This window comes from Lygodium microphyllum, chromosome 4 (assembly GCF_053477565.2).
Source record: "Lygodium microphyllum isolate KBCC chromosome 4, Lygodium_microphyllum_v1.1.10, whole genome shotgun sequence".
NCBI lineage: Eukaryota > Viridiplantae > Streptophyta > Polypodiopsida > Schizaeales > Lygodiaceae > Lygodium > Lygodium microphyllum.
This window is the reverse complement of record NC_141138.1, coordinates 76,843,420-76,867,128: the sequence shown is the minus strand read 5'-3', so window position 1 is coordinate 76,867,128 and position 23,709 is coordinate 76,843,420. Positions and strand designations below refer to the sequence as shown.

Here is a 23,709-nt window from a genome sequence, read left to right as displayed (position 1 = left end):
GTTGATGTGTAGAGATAGTAGCAGTGGCAGAGAAAAGCATTGGAGGATAGCGTGTATTCGAGTTATCATCTATATTTTGATGGGCGCATACCTTAGGCATGGCGCCTATATTTTGTGGCGCCTATTTATCAAGGCGTTGGATATTTATTTATTATTTTTGTATGCGCATGGGCGCACGATTTAGATATTTGTATTTGGACATTGTATTGGGTATGCCTGACTTCTTGGGCGCCCGTCGATTAGCTTTATTTCTATTTGGCACAAAAGCAAACTCAAAAGCCAAAAGCGTGCTATTTTGTAATTTGGGCTATTATTTGAGCTTGAAGATGATTAATACATAAAATACATGCTTTGTGGAGCGCTCACACAAGGCATGGGGAGAGATTGCACCCAACTGGTCTCTTGTTCATATCGTGCATGCTTTCTACATTGATTTGTGTGCAAAAAGTAGAGTTCTTTTGTTCTTGGGGACCTTCTGACGCTCACTACACGCGCTTATGGCATCCGATCTGTGCACCATTGCAAGGAGGCCATATGGTTGGGCCATTTGGTTCATGACCTTGGGATTGATATTATACCTACGTTGCATTCGGATTCTATGTGCTATTCAGCTAGCCAAGAATCCGATTTTCCATGTGAAGACAAAACACATTGAGGTGAGGTATCACTTCATACGTGGGGTCATGGAGGACAAGTCTATTGACCTTGTCAAGATCTCCATTGACAAAAATCTTGCAGATCTACTAACGAAAAGCCTCACTACGGAGCGCTTTGCCTTCCTTGATGGGCATTAGTTGAGATGATGTTTCTCCTCATCCTATTATACATGTGTACATGGTACTGTCTTTTCTTTTTCTTTTCACTCCTCACTGGGGCAGAGGTTGTTGGGGGCAAAGGAGCCTCCACCTAGTTGCCCGTGTATTACTACACTGACAGTACCCGCCACTGCACACTGCAGGTGGTGGACGCCCGTCACCGTCACTTTATTCTTTATTCTTTTAGTGACAGTTTGAATAAAGGAAGGACCGGTCACACATTGTGACTGTTGGAGTTCCCATTTGGTCTCACTCTCTTTCTTACTCTTGCTCTCCTCCCATAGCTCTTCCAAGCAAGCTTCAATCCTTCTTCTCACCTTTCACAAGATGACTAGTTTTGTGATGAAGATGGGTGTTGGAAGTCACAAGGTTCATGATGACGATCTATGAGTTGACAATCTCAAGGTTTAGTCCATTGATGATCCTGAGGGGGATGGTGATGAAACAATAGTGGCCAAAAATAGAAGTCAATGAGGCTTAATAGCCTTTATTTTGTGCCTTTTACCTTTTTTTTCTTTATTTGGCCTTTGGTCCCCTTCATAGATGTTCATTACAAACTCATCCCATACTCCAATTCTTAGCTTGGTGATTTAGGAGTCTAACCTTATCTCTAATCCTTCTAGGATTATTTCCGTTCTCAAGGCAAGGTCTTAGTTAAAACATTATCAAGGTTTTCCTTTAGAACTTCGTGAGATGATTATTACTTAAGGAATAGTATCTAGCAACAAGGTTATGAAAAATGCATGTCCCTCTTTCTAGAAGACAAAAATGTTTAACCCAATGCCTACAAGTGCATACTTAGCCTCTCTAGTGTCCATCTCAAGTTCAAGTCCTTCAATGGTTAATTCCACATATTCATACCTCATGTAGTAGTAATAGTCATGATACATATTCCTAGGTGATATTAATGTTGAGTGACATGCTTTACACATATGTTATATCATTTTATTTAACTTTGTTCAAAGGCACCTAGAAAGCTTGTGATGTAGGTGGAATGGACATCATAATCGCAATCATATGCTTCATATCTGAGATGCTTCTCTTGGGTGCCATCACGTGCCTCTTGCTCCTCATGCTCCAACATACTCATAAGCTTTATAGATTTGATTTCTTGCACAATCAATGTTTGAACCCCTTTGTGTGTAGATTATCCTATAAAAAGGATGGTAATTGCTAAAATATCCCTAAGAGTAGGAACCCCTTTGTCTATTATTTCCTCTATTTCTTCTTCTATCCCTCTTTCTATATTCCTTTATCACTTATTTTATCCCTCTTCCTATGCCTCTCTCTCCCTTTGTGTGTGTGTGTGTGTGTGTGTGTGTGTGTGTGTGTGTGTGTGTGTGTGTGTGTGTGTGTGTGTGTGTGTGTGTGTGTGTGTGTGTGTGTGTGTGTGTGTGTGTGTGTGTGTGTGTGTGTGTGTGTGTGTGTGTGTGTGTGTGTGTGTGTGTGTGTGTGTGTGTGTGTGTGTGTGTGTGTGTGTGTGAAATATTAGTATGGCTCATGCAATAGAAGATACAAAAAGAAGAATTTTCTGTTAAAGCTTCTAAGGTTACCTTATAGACTTAGCACAATCACTCATTGTTTCTAACATTTTCTTTCACTTCTTATTGTTTCAACTATCTATCTCTCCCTTTTCATCATCAAACTATTGTGATTGAGAGCCTATGGAGGAGTTTGATGAGGTTGATGCCTCCATCGATGATATTTGTGATGATGATGATGACACATGGGAATTTGAAGAATGACAAATGTAGTTCAAAGTACCCCAAGATGTCAATTAGTTCATGCTCTAACCCTCATTTTGAGTGATGGTGCTCTGGAGTTTGAGTTGAATATGACTGCTCTTGATCAAGACGTTTGACGATGGTGATAGCCTACCAATATATTTGAGTGATGATGTCAAATAGCTAGGTAAAAAAATAGCTATACTCCAAAATTAATGGTCTAATCTGACCTCTTAGGCTTATATCTTTTTAATTTACAATAGCCCCCATCATATTCACACATGTGAACTTGATAAGTATGCAGAGAACATATTATGTGTGAGACATTACATCCTCTCCCCCTTGGAGAAATTGAGATGTCCTCATCTCAAAAATGACATAGGGGTCATCATTCTCTATGGAGAGTTATATTGTAGGACATGTGGATTATGAAATCCACACTTTCATTACACTACTCCAATTAAATGAAATTATTCATACCTCAAAGTAATAGAATAAATTTAAAGATATATTTCTTGCAATACATTGTGGCTCAACTAGTATTGCAAAGTAGGGTCCATTAAAAGTATAAAGCTTATTGCATTCTAGGGTTTCTAATAATCTTCAACCCTTTTGCTCTTGAGCTTATAGTCAAAACATTAAGTAAACACATGCATATATTTTTTGGATTTTTTTAATTTTTTCTCTAATACCATATGTAATGTGTCCATCAAACACTCCCTTGAAGGCACGATTTTGATAGCCCATAGGTGACACCATCTAGAATTCCCTTGGAATATCAGGGACTTTGATACCTATTATTACTTGAGTCTATCTCATAGGGGAAGCTCCACCCCATTCCCATGAGGATCAACCTGAATATAAGGCTCCTAAACAATCTAAGGTCACCTAATAATTTATCTAACATTAATCTCACGGGTAGCTAGTTGTGCAAGTCAACCTGAATCAAAGTGGACTTATGTTGCACTTGGTTCAAAGAGAGTGAGAAACAAGGGGGGGCTATCACATAGATCCTTCTTCCCACAAGGAAAAGTCTCACCCTAGACCTCTAAGATGACACAAGGTCAGGCTTTATAATATTTCTTAGGGTAGTCACGTTTCAACCCTTTCTAATATGTTTATTCGACCATTTCTATGGAAAACCTCTCCGCTTATCAAGACCACCCTACATAGGATACATCCATCAAGAATATGTCTCCCCAGTTCCCTTTTATGACATAGTTTCTTAGTTACCTAATTATATGGCATAATTAATTTGACATAAAAAACCAAATTTCTTAATGAACTCATAAATACAAGGTTTGTTCGTAGAATTTTAAGATATAAACACAAAGACAAGGTCAAGTAATCTTTAGGAAATTGTAGCAAAAATTTATTTATCTATATCTTCTCTAAGGTGCAATGCCAATTTGGTGTTCCATCCCTTACACCAAGATCCATATCCAAAGCACTTGGATACCCATGCCCAACTCTCATGGATACAATCCACTGATCCACCCTTAACTAGCACCTGAGCCTTCTGAAAATAACTTCCTAAGCTGACAAGGTTTCTACTCTATCCTCGAACTACTATCAAGGATGCTATGGGAGTTAACAACTAGAGCCCCACTAGTTCCCATGCACCTCAAGAGTAGAGTCGACCACTATAGAGAGACCTCTCATCGTTGGAGTTGGTCCTAGCTTCCAAGACGAAACTTGATTCTTGATAAGGGAATTCGGTGAGAGACTTAGGGTTTGTCAACTCACCCCCTTAGGAAATTTCCAAGATTCAATAAAAAACAAGGCAAACAACCTATCTGTAAAGTAAGAAAAGCAATATTTTCCCATGAAAAGTATAACATCTCTTTAAAGACAAAATAGAATTCAATAATAATTCATTTAAGTATTCCACATGATCAATATTTTTCTCAACATAATCCTCCAAAGAGTGCAACTACTTTAAAAATGACATACATAATCATTTATGCTTAGGTTGTGAGTTAAGATAACATATTTCAAGAATTTTCATATACCATAAACTTTCCTCTAAAAGGTGCAAGTCTTAATCATGCAAAGTCAGTTCTTTATCGCATCAGAAGGCATCTATTTTCGTGTTTACTTCAATCTAGGGATCACTAGGTCCCTCGTAGACTCATCCCATACTCTTATTCCTAGCTTGGTGATTTGGGAGTCTAGTCTCATATCTAATCCTTCTAGGATTATTTCCCTTCTTAAGTTAAGGTCTTAGTTAAACATATCTCAAAACACTATCAATGTTTTCCTTTATAACTTGGTGAGATGATTCTTACTTAAGGGAATAGTATTTGACAACAAGGTTTGAAAAAGGCCATTGTCCTCTTCCTAAAAGACAACATTTTTTAACCTGGTGCCTAAAAATGAATACTTAACCTCTCTAATGCCCATCTCTAGTGCAAGTCCTTTGATGAGGCTAATTCCACATATTCTCATGCAATAGTAATAGTCATGATACATATTCCTAGGTGATGTTAACATTGGTTTACATGCTTTCTTGCATATTATATCAATTTATTCAACTTTATACCAAGGAACCTGGAAAGCTTGCGACGCAAGTGGAATGGACATCGTAGTTGGAATTGTATGCTTTGTATTCGAGGTGCTCCTCTTTGGTGCCATCATCTACCTCTTGCTACTTGTTCTCCTTCCCAAACCTTGACCATGCTCCAAAGCATTATGGCTTTAAATTCTTGCATGATCAATGTTTCAAACCCCCTTTGTTTGTATCTTATCCTATAAAAGGATGGAAATGGCTATAATGGCCCTAAGAGTAGGATTGGAGCCCCTTTCTCTTTCTCCTTCCCTCTTTCTATTCTCTCTCTCCCTCCCTCCCACACGCACGCGCGCGCACACACGCGCACGCACGCACGCACGCACGCGCACACACACACACACACACACACACACACACACACACACACACACACACACACACACACACACACACACACACACACACACACACACACACACACACACACACACACACACACACACACACACACACACACACACAATGTGCAATGGCCAAATAATCACTGTGGCTCGTGCAATAGAAGATGCAAAAAGAATACATTTTTGTTAAAGCTTCTAAGCTATCTTATAGCCTTAGTAAGTGCTTACTGTTTCTAACATTTTCTCCCCTTTCTTATTATTTCAACTATCTCTTTGTCCCTCATGATCATCTTTTTGTTGTGGTCTAGAGCATATGGAGGATTTTCCTGAGGTGGCTTTGTCGATGATATTTGTGATGATGATGATGGCATATCAAACTAAAGGGTGGTAGTTGTAGTTTAGAGTACTCGAGGATGTGGATTAGTTTGTCCTCTAATCCTCATTTCAAGTGATAGTGCTCTTTAATCGAGGCAAAGATGATTGCTCCTGATTAGAGGTTCGATGATGGTGATGGCATTTCACTTAGTGGTTTGTTCAAGTAATGATATTGAATAGCTAGGAAAATGACAACTATACTCCAAAAATAATGGTCTAATGTTACCTCTTAGGCCTTATACCTTTTTAATTTACAATAGATCCTAGTCACATGTGTGAACTCGATAAGTATGGGGAGAACTTATTGCTCATGAGACATTACATATGTAATGATTAAGTCTAGTAGTCTTACTACCTATGATGTATTTATGTCGGCCTTAATCCTGCGTGTCATTGGTGCTCCTCTTCCATATGGAAGTCATGTAATTGCTATAAGGATTTTTTGCATAAGAACTTGGACATGTGAGCCTTCTTGGAGCTCAAAAGATGGTTTCATCATATGCATACTATCCATAGTTGTTATAGAGTCTACCATAGGCTCAAGGCATTCTAAATAGCAAATGCTCCATTACAACATCTAAATATTTTGAGATCTAAAAAAGGAGAAGGAGAGGACCACATGTGCAATTTTAAGAACTTTGTCATTTTTTTACTAAGGTATTTATAGTGGATTTCATATTGTAAAATCACTATGTTTTTGTTATCCTCCTAAAAATAAAGATCACCAAAATAATTAGAGATAGGATCCATATTGCTCAAAGTTATAAGGTCCCCGTTATGAGAAGAAGCCATGTGTGAGCTTGGGGACTTAGGCTTGTACATCAAATGAATTCTATATGATCAAATAACAAAAAGGGTGATCTTTATGGCTCTTTCTTTGGATTAGATAGAGTAATTAAGCTAGTACCAACTCGAGACATGCTCCATCAAGTTGGGAGATATACGAATTATCACAAGGACTCCTACTAAAGATAATATTTTTGGAATATCTTCAACTTTGACAAATGAAGTTGCATAATATGGTAGGCTAGTTAGGCCAATTTGACCACCTTTGTGGGGTATAAAGAGGAGACCTTCTTAGAACAATGATAATCTCGATCAAAGTTTTTCCATATAGCCTCAAGCTCTTTGCCTATTATCTATCTAGATCACCATTTGAGCTTCACTATGGAAGTGCACAAGTAAACATAGCCATATTTTGATCAATCTGTTAAAGAAAATTCAGTTCTTCTCTTACTTGCTATGTACACTCTATTCCTTTCTCAGATTCTATACATTGTGCTATATGTAATTTTTACCACTTTTAAATAGAAAATGATAAGAAGAGAATCAATAGCTTAAAAGAATAGGGAAGTTGAATGTCGATAGGGTGGAAATGATATCATGAGATGTTCATATTAGAGCCATGACGGAAGTTGTGGTCTTTCTTTATGATGCCTACCTATTTGATGAAGAGGGTTCACACACACACACACACACACACACACACACACACACACACACACACACACACACACACACACACACACACACACACACACACACACACACACACACACACACACACACACACACACACACACACACACACACACACACACACACACACACACACACACACACACACACACACACACACACACACACACACACACACACACACACACACACACACACACATGCACACACACACACACACACACACACACATGCACACATGGAGAGAGAGAGAGAGAGAGAGAGAGAGAGAGAGAGAGAGAGAGAGAGAGAGAGAGAGAGAGAGAGAGAGAGAGAGAGAGAGAGAGAGAGAGAGAGAGAGAGAGAGAGAGAGAGAGAGAGAGAGGGCCAATCAAAAAGTTAGAGCTAGTTGAAGCAAAGTTGTCATCTTAGCAAATTGCAAGGTAGATAGTCAAAGGATAGTTGTTGTCTCAAGGAAATGATGCCATATTTCCTCCACCATTACCTCCTCTAGCACATCATTCAACCCCTTTCTCTCTCACACATTTAAGCACTTACTCTCCGACATTCGGGGACACTCAAAATTATGTGAATTGGCAACTTAATGGAGGGAGGTTTTGAAGGATCAATGGGAGAGTCCTTTATCAAATCCAACTCATATCCATCTCTTGGAGCCAACACCTACCCATACCATGATTATGTGCTTGATAACACCTTACTTTTAGCACCTAGTATCCATACTTTGCTCTATGGGCCTACACTTTGTTGGTGCTAGCCTAATACTAATGAGTATTACATAGGTAACCCTTGTGGTGTTTGCATAGGCCACCCCCATAGAGTTGGCAAATTCCAATACAAATAATTCATGCGAGTCATATTTGTTCTTTATCCTTTATAGGTAGTTATACTTGGTTAGTCGAAAATGGGAAAGATAAGAATGAACTTTGAGGAGAAGAGGTTGATTTGCCACATGCATGACTTGGTAAGCCAAGTCTTTAGGCACATAATGCTTTGTGGAGTGAAAATAATAGGATAAGAGTAAGAAGGACCATGTCTCTTGGACACTTGCATGAAGAGTTTCCAAAGCCCTCTCAAGACATGCTTCTAAGAGGAGTACATGAAGCAAAGCATAAGGCACACTTGTTGCATTGTCACTCACAAGTGTAGGGTGCATATAGGGCTAGAGAGGGCAAGGCATCATGGATGGACAAGGAGGAGTGCAAGGAGTTGAAGGACTTGTAGAAGACACTATGTAAGTAGAAGCAATACAGGAGGTGGCATGACAAGTGATGGTGGTGGGACTGATGTCACATGGATGGGCATCTTTCAAGGCCAACTTCAAAGTTGACATGCATTGAATTGTGTCTTTTTGGTTCTTTAATCTATTGACTATGCCATCTAACTATTGCCACTAATTTAACAAATATGTTTTGATGATTCAATTTTAGAAAGGGTACATCTATAGGATCCTAATTCCTTTGAGAAAAGGTATAAGGGTTCATTGTGGTTGTGGAGAATTTATGGGCTTATGATTAAAATATTAGTAGAAGTTACAAAAATAGCTAGCCTTGCATATTTGTTCATAATGCAAGATTCCACTAGTAGTCATTGTATGAGAGGGCTTTTTAAATTAAGGATTTGTGGTGGGTGCTCATAACATAACATGGTCTACTTAACATTCGAATAACTACTTTGGTTTATTTCTTGTATTTCTATGTGATTAAACATTTGTATTATAATTTCAATACAATACAATCTGTTGAAGCAAGAACATACCTCACAAGTTTCTAATGAGTACAATGCAATGCATATTTTGTTTCATACAATGTATATCTCATTTGTTGCGATGTGTATTTCATTTTTTTGGGTTGGAAACTTTGTGGGTTAATATGTATATATATGTTCTTAATGCAAGTGGTACTTGTTGGCCCCTGTAAAAAATTTCCCTTGTAGAGTTATCACTATAAGCATTGAAAAACTACTAGGAAAAGCATTAGCATCAGGGCAGAAAGTTTACATTTGCATAGTTGGATATCGACACAAATAATGATGCTATATTGATTGGTTCATGCCAATATTGATAACCACACTCTTTATGATGGTGGGGCCAACAAACTTGGGTTATTGCTATGTGTATTACTATCTAAATAAGGGTCTATATTTCCTCTCTATGTATGGTCCTTTAGTGGAGTACTTTTCCCAACTTCTATGGTGATTCCCCAACCTTTGCCTCCTATCTATGAGGTTGCCTTGCTTAGGCACTAACACTCCTTAATATTTGTTTTTTAACATTAATCTTGAATTTATAGTATGACCAACATATATAATCATTAATCCACAATAGTAGGTCAACAAACATTATTTTTGCCAAAATGTCTTATTATGTTTGGCGTAAATGGGTATCTTTGACCGACCTTTCAAATGAACAAAAAAGAATTGATAATGATGATGTGAGGATGCTACTATTAAAAGAATAGAGATTTTTGGTGGTCTACTAAAAGCTCTATGTGTATACTTGTATTTGGTAAAATGCCTCTAATACCATGTGTAAAATATAGTTAAAATCAAAGTGAAAGGCTCCCTTGTTGAAAATGTATTAAAAGAATTACACAACATAGCAAATAGAATCCGAGTAAGGAATAGAGAGTTCACAACAAAATAGAGAAGAACATAAATTTCTTTAATTCCAATTAAATTGATATAAGATGGCTCTATCCACCCATGTGTTTCCAATGTGAAGCTTAGATAGTGATCTAGACACATGATAGGTGAAGAGTTTAAGGCTAGTTTTGGAAGAGCTAGGCAAAAGATAGATGATCATGGCTCTAAAAGGGTCTCTCTTTTATAGCCTATGAAGGTACTTAGGTTGGCCTTTTTGACTCACCATATTCTGAACCTTTACGTAATTGGCCATGGAATATTGTAGGGTATTAATATTTCCTTTACCATCCCCTAGCCAAAGGCCACTTTTGTTGCCACCTAACTCCAAAACAAGGTCCCTAATAACTCTTACACCTCACAATTTGATGTAGTGTGCCTCAAAGTGCCAACTTAATTACTCTATCTAACCTAAAGGTTAGACCTACAAAGGTCACCTTTTTGCCATCGGATCATTAGACTTCATCTACATACAAGTCATAGTCCACCAAGCTTACATATAGCTTCTACTCTCATAATATGCGGTTTGCACTGGTAATCAAGAAAGGGGTATCTTAGCTTGTCATAGAACTGGCTAGCTTTTAGGGTTAGACTTAAAAGGATTTTAGCTTGTAAAATAGGATTTGTGTACGTTTGTCAATAGTAGTTTTCCCAAAGATTAGCAGGCACGCCTTGTGTGCGGCATGACAAGGCCCTAATGGGATTTCTATAAGTTTCTCAATAATATTTTTCCCGAACTCTAGTGCACACTCTCGTGGGGGGGGGGGGGGGGGGAGTCGTGACGAGGCCCTAAGGCAATCTATTATCTAACATGATATATAAAGTGGGAGTTTGTCATGAGTAGATAAAGCAGGCTGTCCGGTGAGGTGGCAGGAATCTTTGCTCGCGCCACTACCAATACCATTTTTGATTGTCTCATCACCCGACCTCGACGTGTGTGGCCTTTCCCCGCTGCACTTCGGCTGCGTCAAGAAGCTGTTGATGCGCGGGGAAGCTTGAGCAGAAGCGGGCTGCGTCGAAAATGCAGCAGCATCTGCAGCCACCCGGGGCCGCTGGCTTCCCCCCTATCCCCTCAGTCACCACCGAGATTGTTCAGAAGGTATCTGTGCTTGTCTGTTCTCCGCGAGAGAGAGAGAGAGAGAGAGAGAGAGAGAGAGAGAGAGAGAGAGAGAGAGAGAGAGAGAGAGAGAACCGTTTTCAACCTGTCTTTGCGTCTGCTCGGTTCGCCAGAAGGCCCTTTGTAGATATTTCAATCCATTGATTCAAACTTCTCCACGAAAAAAAGGAGAAATACCATTTTCTGTTTTCGTTTGCTTGTCTTGTGTAAAATTCTTTTGCCTTTGTCAACTGGTCCTTTCAGCGACTCCACGATCTCCACATAGGTCTCACTTATCTAATCAGGGGTCAACATTCACGTCAAAAGAGACCGGAAACACGTCCAAAATTCTCACTTGTCTGATTACGGGACACCATTAATGTCAAAACAGATTGGAAATACTTCCAAAAGTCAGTTTATGCTGTGTTAGGCTTGCAGGGGAGGAATATAACTCATTCAAAATGGATTGAACAAGTGGCAACAAAGTACACAACATATCTTGTTGGTCATCAGCTTGACACCTATGATGAAAGCCGGTGAATGCTACTTGGTGTCTAGCCATTTTTACGTGGGTGAAAGCACCTAGGAAAATCCGATTCAGTACAAAAATCACCAATAGAGACTGCCAAAATCAGATTGGTTGTCCACTCAACTGGGGAGGTTACCTCCCATGAAAACCAGCGGTACTGTTTTTCTCATGGCGTTCAGGTTAAGTATGCTAGTGTTGACATACCATCATAGAATGGTGTGGTAGAGTGATAGGATAGCAAATGATGTCTCCATGAGGATGATATGTCTAGTGCACCACTCTACCATGTGGTCCCTTTGATTCCACTAATATGTAGGCATAAACCTTCGTTGTTTAGGACCCACTTGTTCAACTTGGTTTCCACCTTTGCTTCCTACTGTGCTAAGGCCCCTACCCCACTCCCGCCTTCACCATAGGTTGCTCCACATGCTTGCTTTAGGGCTACTCCCAAGTTAGTAGGGTTCCCCACAAGTTTTACCATCCTTTCTAGTGAGGCTTGAACCTCAATTGCCAATTATAGGTTTGTCAGTGCCCAAGGGTGATGATAAGGGAAGTGAGAGGAGCCATAGGCTTCACAATAGTTAGATTTTCCTCAACAATTCTAGACCCTTGTACAAAGTCTAGAGTTCATTCCTTTCTAGAGACCATTGTGGATGGCCTCAAGAGATCACACAGAATCTTGTGTTCGTAGGGGTAGCAACAACATGTTGTTTATTATAGTGTGAACTATGCTCTTACATGTAGGATTATGGAGGATAGAGAGCCTACTTCAATTTAGGAGGCGTTGATATAGGATACTTTGTGCCTTGCCTTGTGGGATGAGCTTGAACCCATTGTGTGGAAACACACTTGGTATTCGGTTCATGTCCTCTATGGGGGAAGATGATTGGGGTTACACAGGTCTACAAGACCAAATATTGGGTTGATGGGTATGGAGATATGATAGGGTTTTCAAAAGAAAACATTGAGTGTACAACCATAACTAAAACAGAGAGAACTCAAGCATAGATAGAAACACAAGACACGAGAAAGAAGATAACTAAATGAATGAATAATCAATAAAAGTGTACAAAATGCTCAATGGCAAGAAAACAGGCAGTGGTGGGTCTCATAGGAGTGGGTTGAGGGAGGAGTCAGAGTGTGAGGTCCACTTGAGATAGATCTTGAGTATAGTGACCACTAGTGGGAGCTAAATCTAATGTAGGAGTGGGCAATCAGCATAAGGCAGCTTGCAGAAGTGTGTCAGAGCAATAGTTAACCTCCAAGAGCTGCGAAACAACAATTAGACCTGAATAGGTGTTGAGGAGACTGTCCAGATGATGGAGTGTAACCAAGCTAGGAGCCTATTGTAAACAACAAAATGTGGCTCTTTGCAAACGAGCCGTGCCTTGTGCTTATTCACAGTGCCATCACTATGGTACTTGGGTCTTAAAGACCCATTTGACTCGAGTCACATTACTGCGAGCAGGGCGAGGCACAAGATCTCAAGTGCCATTTCACTCAATTGCATCCAACTCCTACTCCATAGCCTTCTTCCAATGCCGTGACTATAAAGCCTCCTTTACGGAGGTGGGCTCTCTTTTCTACATGGCACGAGACATCAAACAATTGTTAGTACAAGCAAGCTTAGTGGAGTGTGCCTAGTTTCTTCAAGATCACTATGAGCCATCGTGTGGTTGCTACTCCTCAGGAACCTGCATCATGGAGTGCATCATGTGTCCAACGAGGAGGAGGCTGATACTCCACTTGCTACTTTGTCTCTACTGAAGACACTGGAATGTCCATTGGCCGACCCAATGGGTGAATTTGGTGGTGAAGCAATCTCCTTCTCCACTGATGGTGGAGCCTCAAGAGGTAGAGGCTCTAAGGGCATTGGATCAAGTGTCCAACTGTCACCTAGATCTCCAAGTATGGAATGCTCAACACGCCCCTCTGCAACTAGAAACTCCATGAAGCGATTGTCTTGACTCCTGTATACCTCTTGTGAAATGGGATCCCAAAGTGTGTATCCTTAGGATTGCAAGCTATAACCCACAAACACTTGCGTTTTGAAGATGATTCAAACTTATCCCTTTGTTTCAATGGGATGTGAACATAAGCATCACACTCGAACACCTTGAAATTAGACACATCTGGCTTTTTCCCAAAGTAAGCCTCAAAAGATGTCATACTAACCACGGTTGATGTAGGGGATCGATTAGGGATGTGGATAGTGGTGGCCACTGCTTTGGTCCATAGACATTGAGGTGTTTGTTGATGCTCCATTATAGTCGGTGCCATCTCAATCACATTGCGATTCTTCCGCTCCAATATGCCATTCTCTTGAGGTGTGTTTGTGTTTGCAAACTCTTGATGTATGTCATGATTTGCACAAAACCTAGCCAGCTCGTTGGAGACAAACTCCCCTCCCTTGTCAGAATGCAGGGTCTTGAGTTTCTTGCCAGACCTATTCTCCTCCACGATCAACCAATCCTTTAAGTGTAAGAAACCTTCAGACTTCAGCTCGAAGAAACACACCCAAGTCATCTTGCTAAATCATCAACAATTAGCATAAAATATAAACTCCCCTTAAGGGACTCTGTCCGCATTGGTCCACATAAGCCTGTTGAAACAAGCTCCAAGGGCTGCTTGCTGTGAATAGGATCTCTATGCTGCTTGCCACGAATGTAGGGTACATGGTAGGTGGCTCACCCCAATCTCTGGTAATCCACGCATGAGTTGATTGTGAGTTTCCTTTCAAAGGTACTTGTACTTGAGGTGGCCAAATCGAGCATGCCATAGCTTAGTATGAGTTTGAGAAGAAAGAAGAAGAGAGATAAAGATTAATGAAGTCTGCAACTTGTAACTCCATTTTTCTCATGACTTACACAAAGAATGTGTTGAGAATCTACGTCAAGAAAAGAGTCCTTATCAAACCCAACCATAAGACCAAGAGCACAAATCTTGCTCATTGAAAGAAGATAATATCCTAAACCCGGTACATAGGAACTTCTAATGTGTGGGCATTGCTTTGCCCATGTGGAATAAGCTGCATATCACCTTTGCCTTTGATAGGGACACAAGAGCTGACCTATGGGAATTTACCCATGCATTGGACGCATACAATCATTACCATTTGTAGGAGGAGTCATATGGTAGGAAGTGCCACTATCCACAATCCACTTAGGAGATTTGGGGGCCAACGTCGCTACATTAGAGGCTATGAGAGGAGCATCCTCAATCACTTCTAGATGGAGGAAGGCGGCCAATGGAGCAGCCACCGTTCTCAAGTCCTTTGTAGTTTTCTCCTTGTTGGTGTCCTTCTTGTCCTTGTGAGGGCAATCCTTCTTTCAATGACTTGTCTTGCCACAAATGTGGTAAGTAGACTCCTTGGCTTTATCTTGCTTGGTCTTCTTGTCCTTGTTGTTATTATTGTTGTTCTTTCTTTCTGTTGGGAAGACTGACTTATCAACGCCTTCGTCTTGGGAGTGTTATAACCTTCGAGTTATTCCTCTTAGTCCAAGACAATCGAAACCAACTCTTCCCATTTAAGGATATTTGTCTGGCCCAAAGCAATGAAGGCAGAATAGAATGCCCTAAATCCAAGCGGTAACTGTGCAAAAGAAGTGTTATTGTCGTGTCCTCCAAGATAATCACCTTTGCTGCATTTGTGGACTTGCATTTGCAATCATTGACATGCTTTCGCATAGAAGCAGACTTGTTGGGACTCAAAGTCCGCATTTGAACCTCTAGAGACACCTGCTTCATAATGGTCGTCCGATTGTACACTCGATCCAACTCCAGCCATATCTCTTGAGCCATGGCCAAATCATGCGACTTTAGGACGGAAAGCTTCATTACTTGGCAAATGCGGTAATTCTCCCCATTGAGCTTTTGATCAGAATGAAGAATCGGTAACACGGGAACCTTATGTTCCATAATAGCCTAAAACTCCATGAACTTGGAAGACATCATCACCTAATAACTTGCACAAAAATAAGAGCAGCCTCCTCTGACTTGGCAAATGATGCTTGTAGGCCTCTCTCCACTTGTCTTGAACATGTTTCAATTGCTTGAGGTGATGAAAACTCAAAATCTGCTCCAAAAGGCAGAGAACGTAGCCTTTTCTCCTTCATGAACGGCAAAAACCTGCAAGAAACAGCAATTTTGCTCCTTTCCCGCACTGCACCTATTTGTCTTAGCCTTCTAATGCTGAAAACACAAACTTTTGTTGAGCTGAAATCTCCTGTTCAGGTCTGCCCATGATCAATCAGCCCTTCAATTGCTGCTCTGATACTATGTTAGAGTGCAGCGAATGTGGAAGCATAAAGACAAGGCTCAAAGAAAATGAACATGAGAGAAGAGGGAGCAAGAAAAGAGATAGTAGAATCAGAAATCTGCAGTATACAAATGCTGAAATGAAGAAGACAGATGTATACACGAGCTGTTGAAGTATCTCCGTGAGCCAATCTCTCTCTCCACTTGAAAATTGATAAGTGGAATGATCAAAGCAGGCTGCCTATAAATAGGCATGAAGATGAAGAAAAAGCGTAAAATAATCAGGTCAACCAGTTTAAACTGGCCGATTGCTGCCATAATGGAATTGTTGCGAGTAAAGTACCAGCTACCATATGGCAACCTGCACAACATGTAGAACCTACTCAACTGCCCAGTGAAGGTGGAAATAGGTTGTAGTTTGCATTGAGCTATCTGACTTGATGAATAGGAAATGCATAATTGTGCCTAAGAGTGCTAACTCTACAATAGTAGCTTGCAATGCGTGTTTGGGAAATGATTGAATCTCTAACAATTTGGGGCTAGATTTGACTGCCAATGGTCAATTGAAGGTCATATTGTAAGTGAATCAAAGGGCAAATCGACAAGAAAGCTTGTTGGCCATTTTGTGGCAGCAAGAGGCATTTGGATTAGCATAGGAGATTGAAGAATCTCAATTTACTCCATGTTGAGCTAAAACTGTAATAGCCTAACTTAAATAGCCCTAAAATACACTTAATTAATGAAGAAAATCTCTTTTTAAAAAAAGAAACGTGATCCTAGAGAGTTAGTGTCCCACATGTAAACCCTAATTTGGGTGCCCCAAACTTTCTATAAATATGCATGCAACCCACCACTCTTCCTTAATCTTGTTTTTGTAGGTTTCAGGAGCTGTATTTCTGTTGCACACACCTCGTTCATGGAGAGTATCGTGGTTAGAGATTTCTTCAACCATTTGCTACCATTTGGTGTCTGATTCTAGCCTTTATCGCCTGTTGCAGCTGTCGCTAGGTTCGAGGAGCTGTTGCCTACAGTTTGGTGCTGTTACCATCAACTAGGAACTATCGCCTTGATTTGCTCTCTTTGAATGTTGCGTTTGCAAATTTTAGCTGCCGCCTTGACATTGTCTTATCTCTATCTGCTATATTTGCACCTAACAGTTGTCATTTAGATTCTCTCCTCAAGTACCTGCGTTTTTAGTCTTTCTCTCTCATGCATTGCCTTTTGCATAAGATCTAGCCTTCCTTGGCTGTGTTTGCTGGTGCTCGACACTTGGAGGCTGTCTTTGTTGCGATTTAGGATCCATTTGGAGTACAATACACTCTACAGCTCATAACCTTTGCCTTGATCCCAAAGATACGAGAGTTTGAGCTTCAATATTCACTGCATAGTGTGTTTATTGCATGAGCATTGTATATTCATCATTCATTCACTTTATTATTCATTGTATTCACTGTCCCTGAGTTACCCTAACCCTAATCCTAATTGTGTTTTGAGTTTATCAGTTTGTGCTTTGTTGTGCGATTGGTTTTATGCTCTTTGTGTTTAGAGCATTTCTTCATATGGTATCAGAGCTAGTAGGTGCTCTTTGAGAGACATTGGCCTTTGATTGGAAAGCTTATTTGTGAAAGTAGGAACAACAGAAGGGCTATTGCCTGACCTGACAAGGGCGGAGAACTATCAGATTACCATGGAGTCCATAGACCATATTAAATTTTTGCCGCTGAGTATGATCTCATCCTTATGCATAGGGCTCAGCAAGAGATTGAAGATAAGCCCGAGTTTCTCCTTTAGATTTGGTGCACAAAACTAATGATCTTGCAGGACCTTCAGAATCTCCACTACGGACCGGCCCTCCACAAGTGAAACCTGGCTCAGATTACACATCACTTCCACAATACTTCTTTTCTCCAATGCCGGGTATGAACTCTATTATTTCAAATTCTATGCCAATTGATTTTGTATTTTTTATTGGATCGGGAGATGCTCATCAAGAAGAGACTCTAAAAAACAAGCTTTGGTTTGTGAGTAATGAGGAAGATATGCATTTCTTCATGAACTCAAAACTAGGTAAAAAGCTAAAAGAAGAACTTGCAAGTATTCCTACCCTTTCTTTTTCTTCAAATGATTTTATTTCTCATGGTCAATATGGAGTATGTGCATTTTTATCTAATGCATTTAATGGACAAAAGAAACCTACGATGTTTCCCACAACAACATTCATCACAAATCCATTTAAGCTCCCACCTATCCCTTCCTCATCTTTTGTTGAACCTTCCTTTGCTTTCATTAAGTGCACCACATTGTTCAGTACCACACACCACATTGCGGTGTTCTGCATAGTAAGGCATAGTCTCTAGGACCTCTCCATACTTGTTTTTGGGTGGTATACTTGTGACGGAGGCTCGCCCTCCCACACACACTTTCGGTCTATTCCTCTGGGAGTGCATCCTAGATATACTCGAGTGTGGATCATTCGGTATCGTAGTTTGCCTCTATGGCATAAATTAGTGAACCATCTGATCATTCTATAGTGCCCTAGTCGACATTTGGACAAGGCTATTGTGTCCCAGTGCCTCCATCTACACCTATGATATCATATGAATCTACATGCGTTTCAGTACCTTTATAGCAATTGGTACTCATTGGACATTAACAGCCTATTTTTGCCTATCCATCTCTATCGTTCTTATCCACCACCACCACCACTATCTTATGCTCCATCTTATCCCATTTATCTATCTTCCTAGACAACTCATGATTCTAGTTCCTCTTTTGCCAAGCATGCATTTGATGACAAGACTTGTTTCAATGGATCAAACTACACCACTTGGTTAAATTTGATGAGGCATGTCTTGACTCTTAAAACCTATGGGATTTAGTGCAGGGGTTGGGACCCCAATCTGATCACACTCTTGTTTCATACAAGGTTTGCCACTCATAGATGGCTCATATCGTCTTTGCTATTATTGAGCTTATGCAGGGCTTGTTGCTTGAATTTCACTCTTAGCTTTAACAATTCGATTTAGTATTTGAGCGTTGGGCACACTTGACTGATTGCTATGCGACTTAGGATAGGACTTGTTGCTTCAATTTGGACCATGAGCTCCAACATTTCAAAATCATAGACAAGGATGACTTGAAAGTCAAGTTGGTTGAGTATCAACGTCTCCTTGCTAAGTTCTAAACCACTGGGGCTTCTAAGTCCTCTGACGATCAGGTTACCCTGTTTTCTAACAAGCTACCATGAAAATATTTCCATTTTGTGCAATAGGTGATTTTATAGTCTTAGATGTCCACATTTTATGAGTTTGAGTGTGTTAGCTGTTGCATTACGCATGATTGTTCAATCAATTTCAGAACACATCCTTGGTAGAGGGGGCTCTTGTTGCATCTTCTCAGAGAGGGCAACAGGGCAAGGGTACACAAACTCAAATCGAAATCAAAATCAAAATAGGGCTAGTAAATCCCAAGGAAACACTTAATTTTCTCTTAAACTTGGATGATAGAATGTACCTAAAAAGAATAGGTATTGTCAACATTGTCAAAAGACTGGCTATTAAGACGACGAGTGTTGAACTAAGACAAGAGACACATAGCCAAATTCCAAGAATTAGAACCTTGCATCCCAGTTGGGTAACCCCCAATAGGGGAAGCAGGGTGGTGGCAACCCTCAGCAAGGGTAGTGGAGAGGCCAGACCCACACTACCATCAGTCTGTCATCACAGTTGACGAACTACTTATTAACTCCAGAGGGTTTGTCTGATTGGTATGTAGAGGCCCACATCGTATCCTTAGAGATATTAGATGTGAGTCTCGTTCATATTTGCGAGTTGTCTTCTGTTGAGGTGCTTGCAGAGTCCACTTGTCACAGTTGAGCACGTCAGTACCTGTTTGGCTTGTGGACAGTGGAGCTATCCATCACATGACTCCTAGAGTGGACATTTTTATTTCCTGAGTCCTTGTAGTTGGGAGGAGTGTCCACGTAGAAAACAACTCCTTTGTTAAGATTTAGACCTAGGATTGCATTAGTTTTTCCACTGGCCTGGATCCTGATCTCGCTTTGCTGGATGATGTCTATCATGTCTCCGCTTGGGGTGAACTTGTTGTCCATTCAACAACTTTGCTAGTTGGGGCGAGTAGTTTTCTTCACAGTGACCACCGTTGAGGTCGTAGATTAAGACTAGTTTGCTAGTTGGGGCAAGCAGTTTTCTTCACAGCGACCACCGTTGAGATCCTATACTCTTAGACTGGTTTAATGATTGCTCATGGAAAGGCATAGCCTGATGGCCTTTACTACATGACCTACTCTTACTGAGTTGACTACCGATGATTCGGAGTTCCATCGCTTCTAGGCTTTAACCACTACATAGGAGCCTACAGACTCTAAGCATCTTTGGCATTTTCGCTTAGGACATCTGGGCTATGACTCTCTTTATAAGCTGTCACGTGAGGGGATGGTTGAGGGTCTTCCACGCCTAAGACTCTCTCGAGAGGTTTGTAAAGCATGTCAGCTAGGTAAGGAACATCGTATACCCTTTCCTCAGTAGTCTATCACTCGTGCTATTGAACCCCCTCGGCTTATTTATGTAGATCTTTGTGGTCCCACATCCACTGTCACCTTAAATGGTGCACTTTACTTCTTTTTGATCGTAGATGATTTTTCTAGATACATGTGGATGTACTTCCTCAAGCACAAGTTCGACGCTTTCACTTATTTTAGTGCTTGGGTGCTGCTGGTTCATAACCAGATTGGTTGTCGTGTGGATACTATGAGGAGTGATTTTGGTGGTGAATTTACCTTCCACTAGTTTTCTAAGTTTCTACGCGAGCAAGGCATTGCACACCAGCTCACCTCTACCAACTTCCCTACACAGAATGGAGTTGTAGAGCGTAGGAACTGGATTGTCCTAAATATGGTACACTCTATGCTATTCATAACATAGCTCCCTGAGCACCTTTGGGTCGAGGCTATTAACACTTTAGTGTACATCCTCAACTAATGCCCGATAGTGGTGGTTCCTATAAAGACTCTGTGCGAGGCATTATTTTGCTCTCGGCCTATTATTTCTCACTTTAGAGTTTTCGGTAGTTGTGCTTGTATGCATATTCTTGATAACAAGATAGAAAATCTCACCTCTCATGCAGATCTCTTGATCTTTATGGGCTATTCGTTCGAAGTGAAAGCCTATTGTCTGTTTGATTCTCAGACGAACAAGGTGATCTTTCGGAGGGATGTCGTCTTTGATAATAGAGATATGGTGCAGTCCTCTGCACTGGACTCTTTGTCCTCACCTTCGCTCACATCATTTGAGAGTGTGCCTACTGAGTCGGGTCTACTGTCCACTCCTGATCTTCTTGCAGATACGTCAGCTCCCAAGCCTTCTCCATAAGACCCGTTACCTCATTGGTACCTGTAGACCATGTGGGATTGGGGGATCCTTCCATCAGATTCCACTTCGGAGGGCGTTAGAAGGTTTGCTCGGTTCGCCCCTCAGGCTTCATATGCTTCGCTGTTTACAACTGATTACATTGCACATTCTGAGTCGGAGAGTTGGTAGTGTGAGAGTGCGCAGCGGAAGAAGAACACGAACACAGAGGAGAGGAGAGAGAAAGCAGAGAATGAAGGAAGAAAGTCTGCACTGACTGAGATGAATGCTGAATACACTGGAATGGACAGAACAGTCCCTGCACGCAGCCCGGAGCGTCAGTGAGGGAACCAGGACAGACTGGAGGCAGAGGCAGCACCAATGCCGGAGACAGAGACGGAGGGAGCAGTGCTGTACCTGCAGAGAACAACTACTGGACTGACTGGGGGGGCTGCTATAAATAGCCCCCCAGCCAGCAAACTGGCCGACCAGCCAAACTGGCCGACCTGGCCAGATTTGGCCGACCAGCCAGATCTGGCCGACTATGGCCAGATCTGGCCGACTGCCCAAAATAATGGGCGGTCAGCCCAGAAACAGCCCAGTTTGGGCTGTAAAATGCCCAAGGCTGCATGCTGACTAAAGCAGCCATAAAAACACACTGACAGAGCTCCTCTGTCTCCTGTCAGACTCTGACAGGAGCTCACAACCAGGAGATGATAGACTGAGACTGAAAAAGAGCAGGCTAACACCCCCTCTCAACTCCTGGGAGAGTTTGAAGACCCAAGAACCGCATGTGATGAAGCAAAGAGGCCTGAGGCAACGGATTCGTAAAGAGATCAGCTGCATTGGCCGCCGTAGGACAATAGACCACCACCAGCTCCGAATCCACGATCCGCTCTCGAACATAGTGATACTGAACCTCAATGTGCTTCGTACGAGCATGAAACACCGGGTTCTTGGCCAGAGCAAGAGCACTCTGGTTATCCACGCGCAGCTCCGTAGGTCCGGTCTGGGAAAAGCCAATCTCCCCGAGCAAGCGACGGAGCCAAACGGCCTCCATAGCGGTCGAACATAGGGCCCGATACTCAGCCTCGGTAGAAGAAAGGGCCACAGTAGGCTGCTTCTTGCTGCTCCAAGAGACAGCACCAGAACCAAGGGTGAAAGCATAACCTGTAGTGGATCGTCGCGAATCCACATCACCTGCCCAATCAGAATCACTCCAACCAGAAAGAGTAATCCCATCTCCATACACGATCCCGAAGGATCGAGTCCCCTGTAAATAGCGAAGAACCCGCAAGGCAGCCTGCCAGTGATCCTGGGTAGGAGTCTGCATAAAAGAAGACAATAAAGCCACCACATAAGAGATATCCGGCCGAGTGTGAAGTAGCCAGATAAGAGAGCCGACAAGGCACCTGTAACGGGTGGGATCAGTAAGAGGAACTCCAGCTGTCAAAAGCTTGGACTCAGGGACCATGGGGCATGAGATAGGCCGACAATCAACCATATCAAACTCCGAAAGAAGCTCGGAGATGTACCTGTGCTGCGAGATAAAAATGCCCTGTGCAATCTGATAGATCTCCAGACCTAGAAAGAAGTGAAGGATCCCTAGATCCGTCATGTCAAACTCCTGCTGTAAAATGGACCGTGTATGCTCCACCTGCTGAGTGTCGCTCCCTGTAATGATAAGATCATCCACATACAAAATGAGGAACACCGAAAGAGAATCCACAACCCGGAAGTAGAGGTTGGGATCATAAGCGGAGCGCGCAAAGCCACTCTGTAGAAAGAAGCGGTCGATCCGCTGGTACCAAGCACGAGGAGCCTGCTTGAGGCCATAAAGAGCCTTCCGCAGCCTGTAGACATGATCCTCCTTCCCCTGCACAAGAAAACCAGGAGGCTGTGAAACATAAATCTCCTCCTCAAGAACGCCATTCAGAAAAGCAGACTTGACGTCCATCTGATAGACAGGCCAACGGTGGTGAGCAGCAAGAGCCAAAAGAACTCGGATGGTAGACATCCTGGCAGTAGGAGCAAAAGTCTCAAAGTAATCCAACCCTGCACGCTGAGCAAAACCCTTGGCAACAAGCCTAGCTTTATGCTTGTCCAAGGAGCCATCTGCAAGATATTTGGTCTTAAAGACCCATTTCACACCAATCACCTTCCGTTTCGCGGGACGGGGTACAAGCTCCCACGTATGGTTTCGCTCGATGGAATCGAGCTCGGCCTGCATAGCCTGTCTCCAAATATCTTGTGCAAGAGCCTCCTCCACTGTGGAAGGCTCGGAATCCTGAAGAATCTGTGACATAAGAGCATAGTTCACACATAGTGAACTGTCCCGCTGGGCCTGTAAACGGGCTGATCGTCGTGGACCTGTAGAAGAAGCAGGAAAGTGAGTAACACCTGAATCCTGCATGAGCCGGCGATACCATAAAGGAATCCTGAGAGACTCCTGCGGCTGTGAGGGAGACCGGGGGGTCTCCGGAACCTGTAAAGCACCCAAATCGGAGAGGGACTCCCCCTC

The 23,709-nt window shown here is 41.8% G+C and overlaps 1 protein-coding gene across 2 annotated transcripts in view; it reads left to right on the top strand.

Annotated features, from left to right (window-relative positions):
- Positions 1-10,792: 10,792 nt before the first annotated feature.
- The window catches only part of LOC148037197 (GRF1-interacting factor 2-like), an 85,345-nt gene continuing 72,428 nt past the window's right edge, over positions 10,793-23,709 (top strand). The window contains exon 1 of one of the 2 annotated variants that reach the window (XM_087676122.1): positions 10,793-11,039. Coding sequence is in view for 1 of the 2 variants with exons in the window: in XM_087676121.1 (XP_087532247.1) it covers positions 10,962-11,039 (78 nt within the window). In the remaining variant the exon portion in view is untranslated. The remainder of the gene's footprint in view (positions 11,040-23,709) is intronic. The other variant, XM_087676121.1, reaches the window with a different exon arrangement.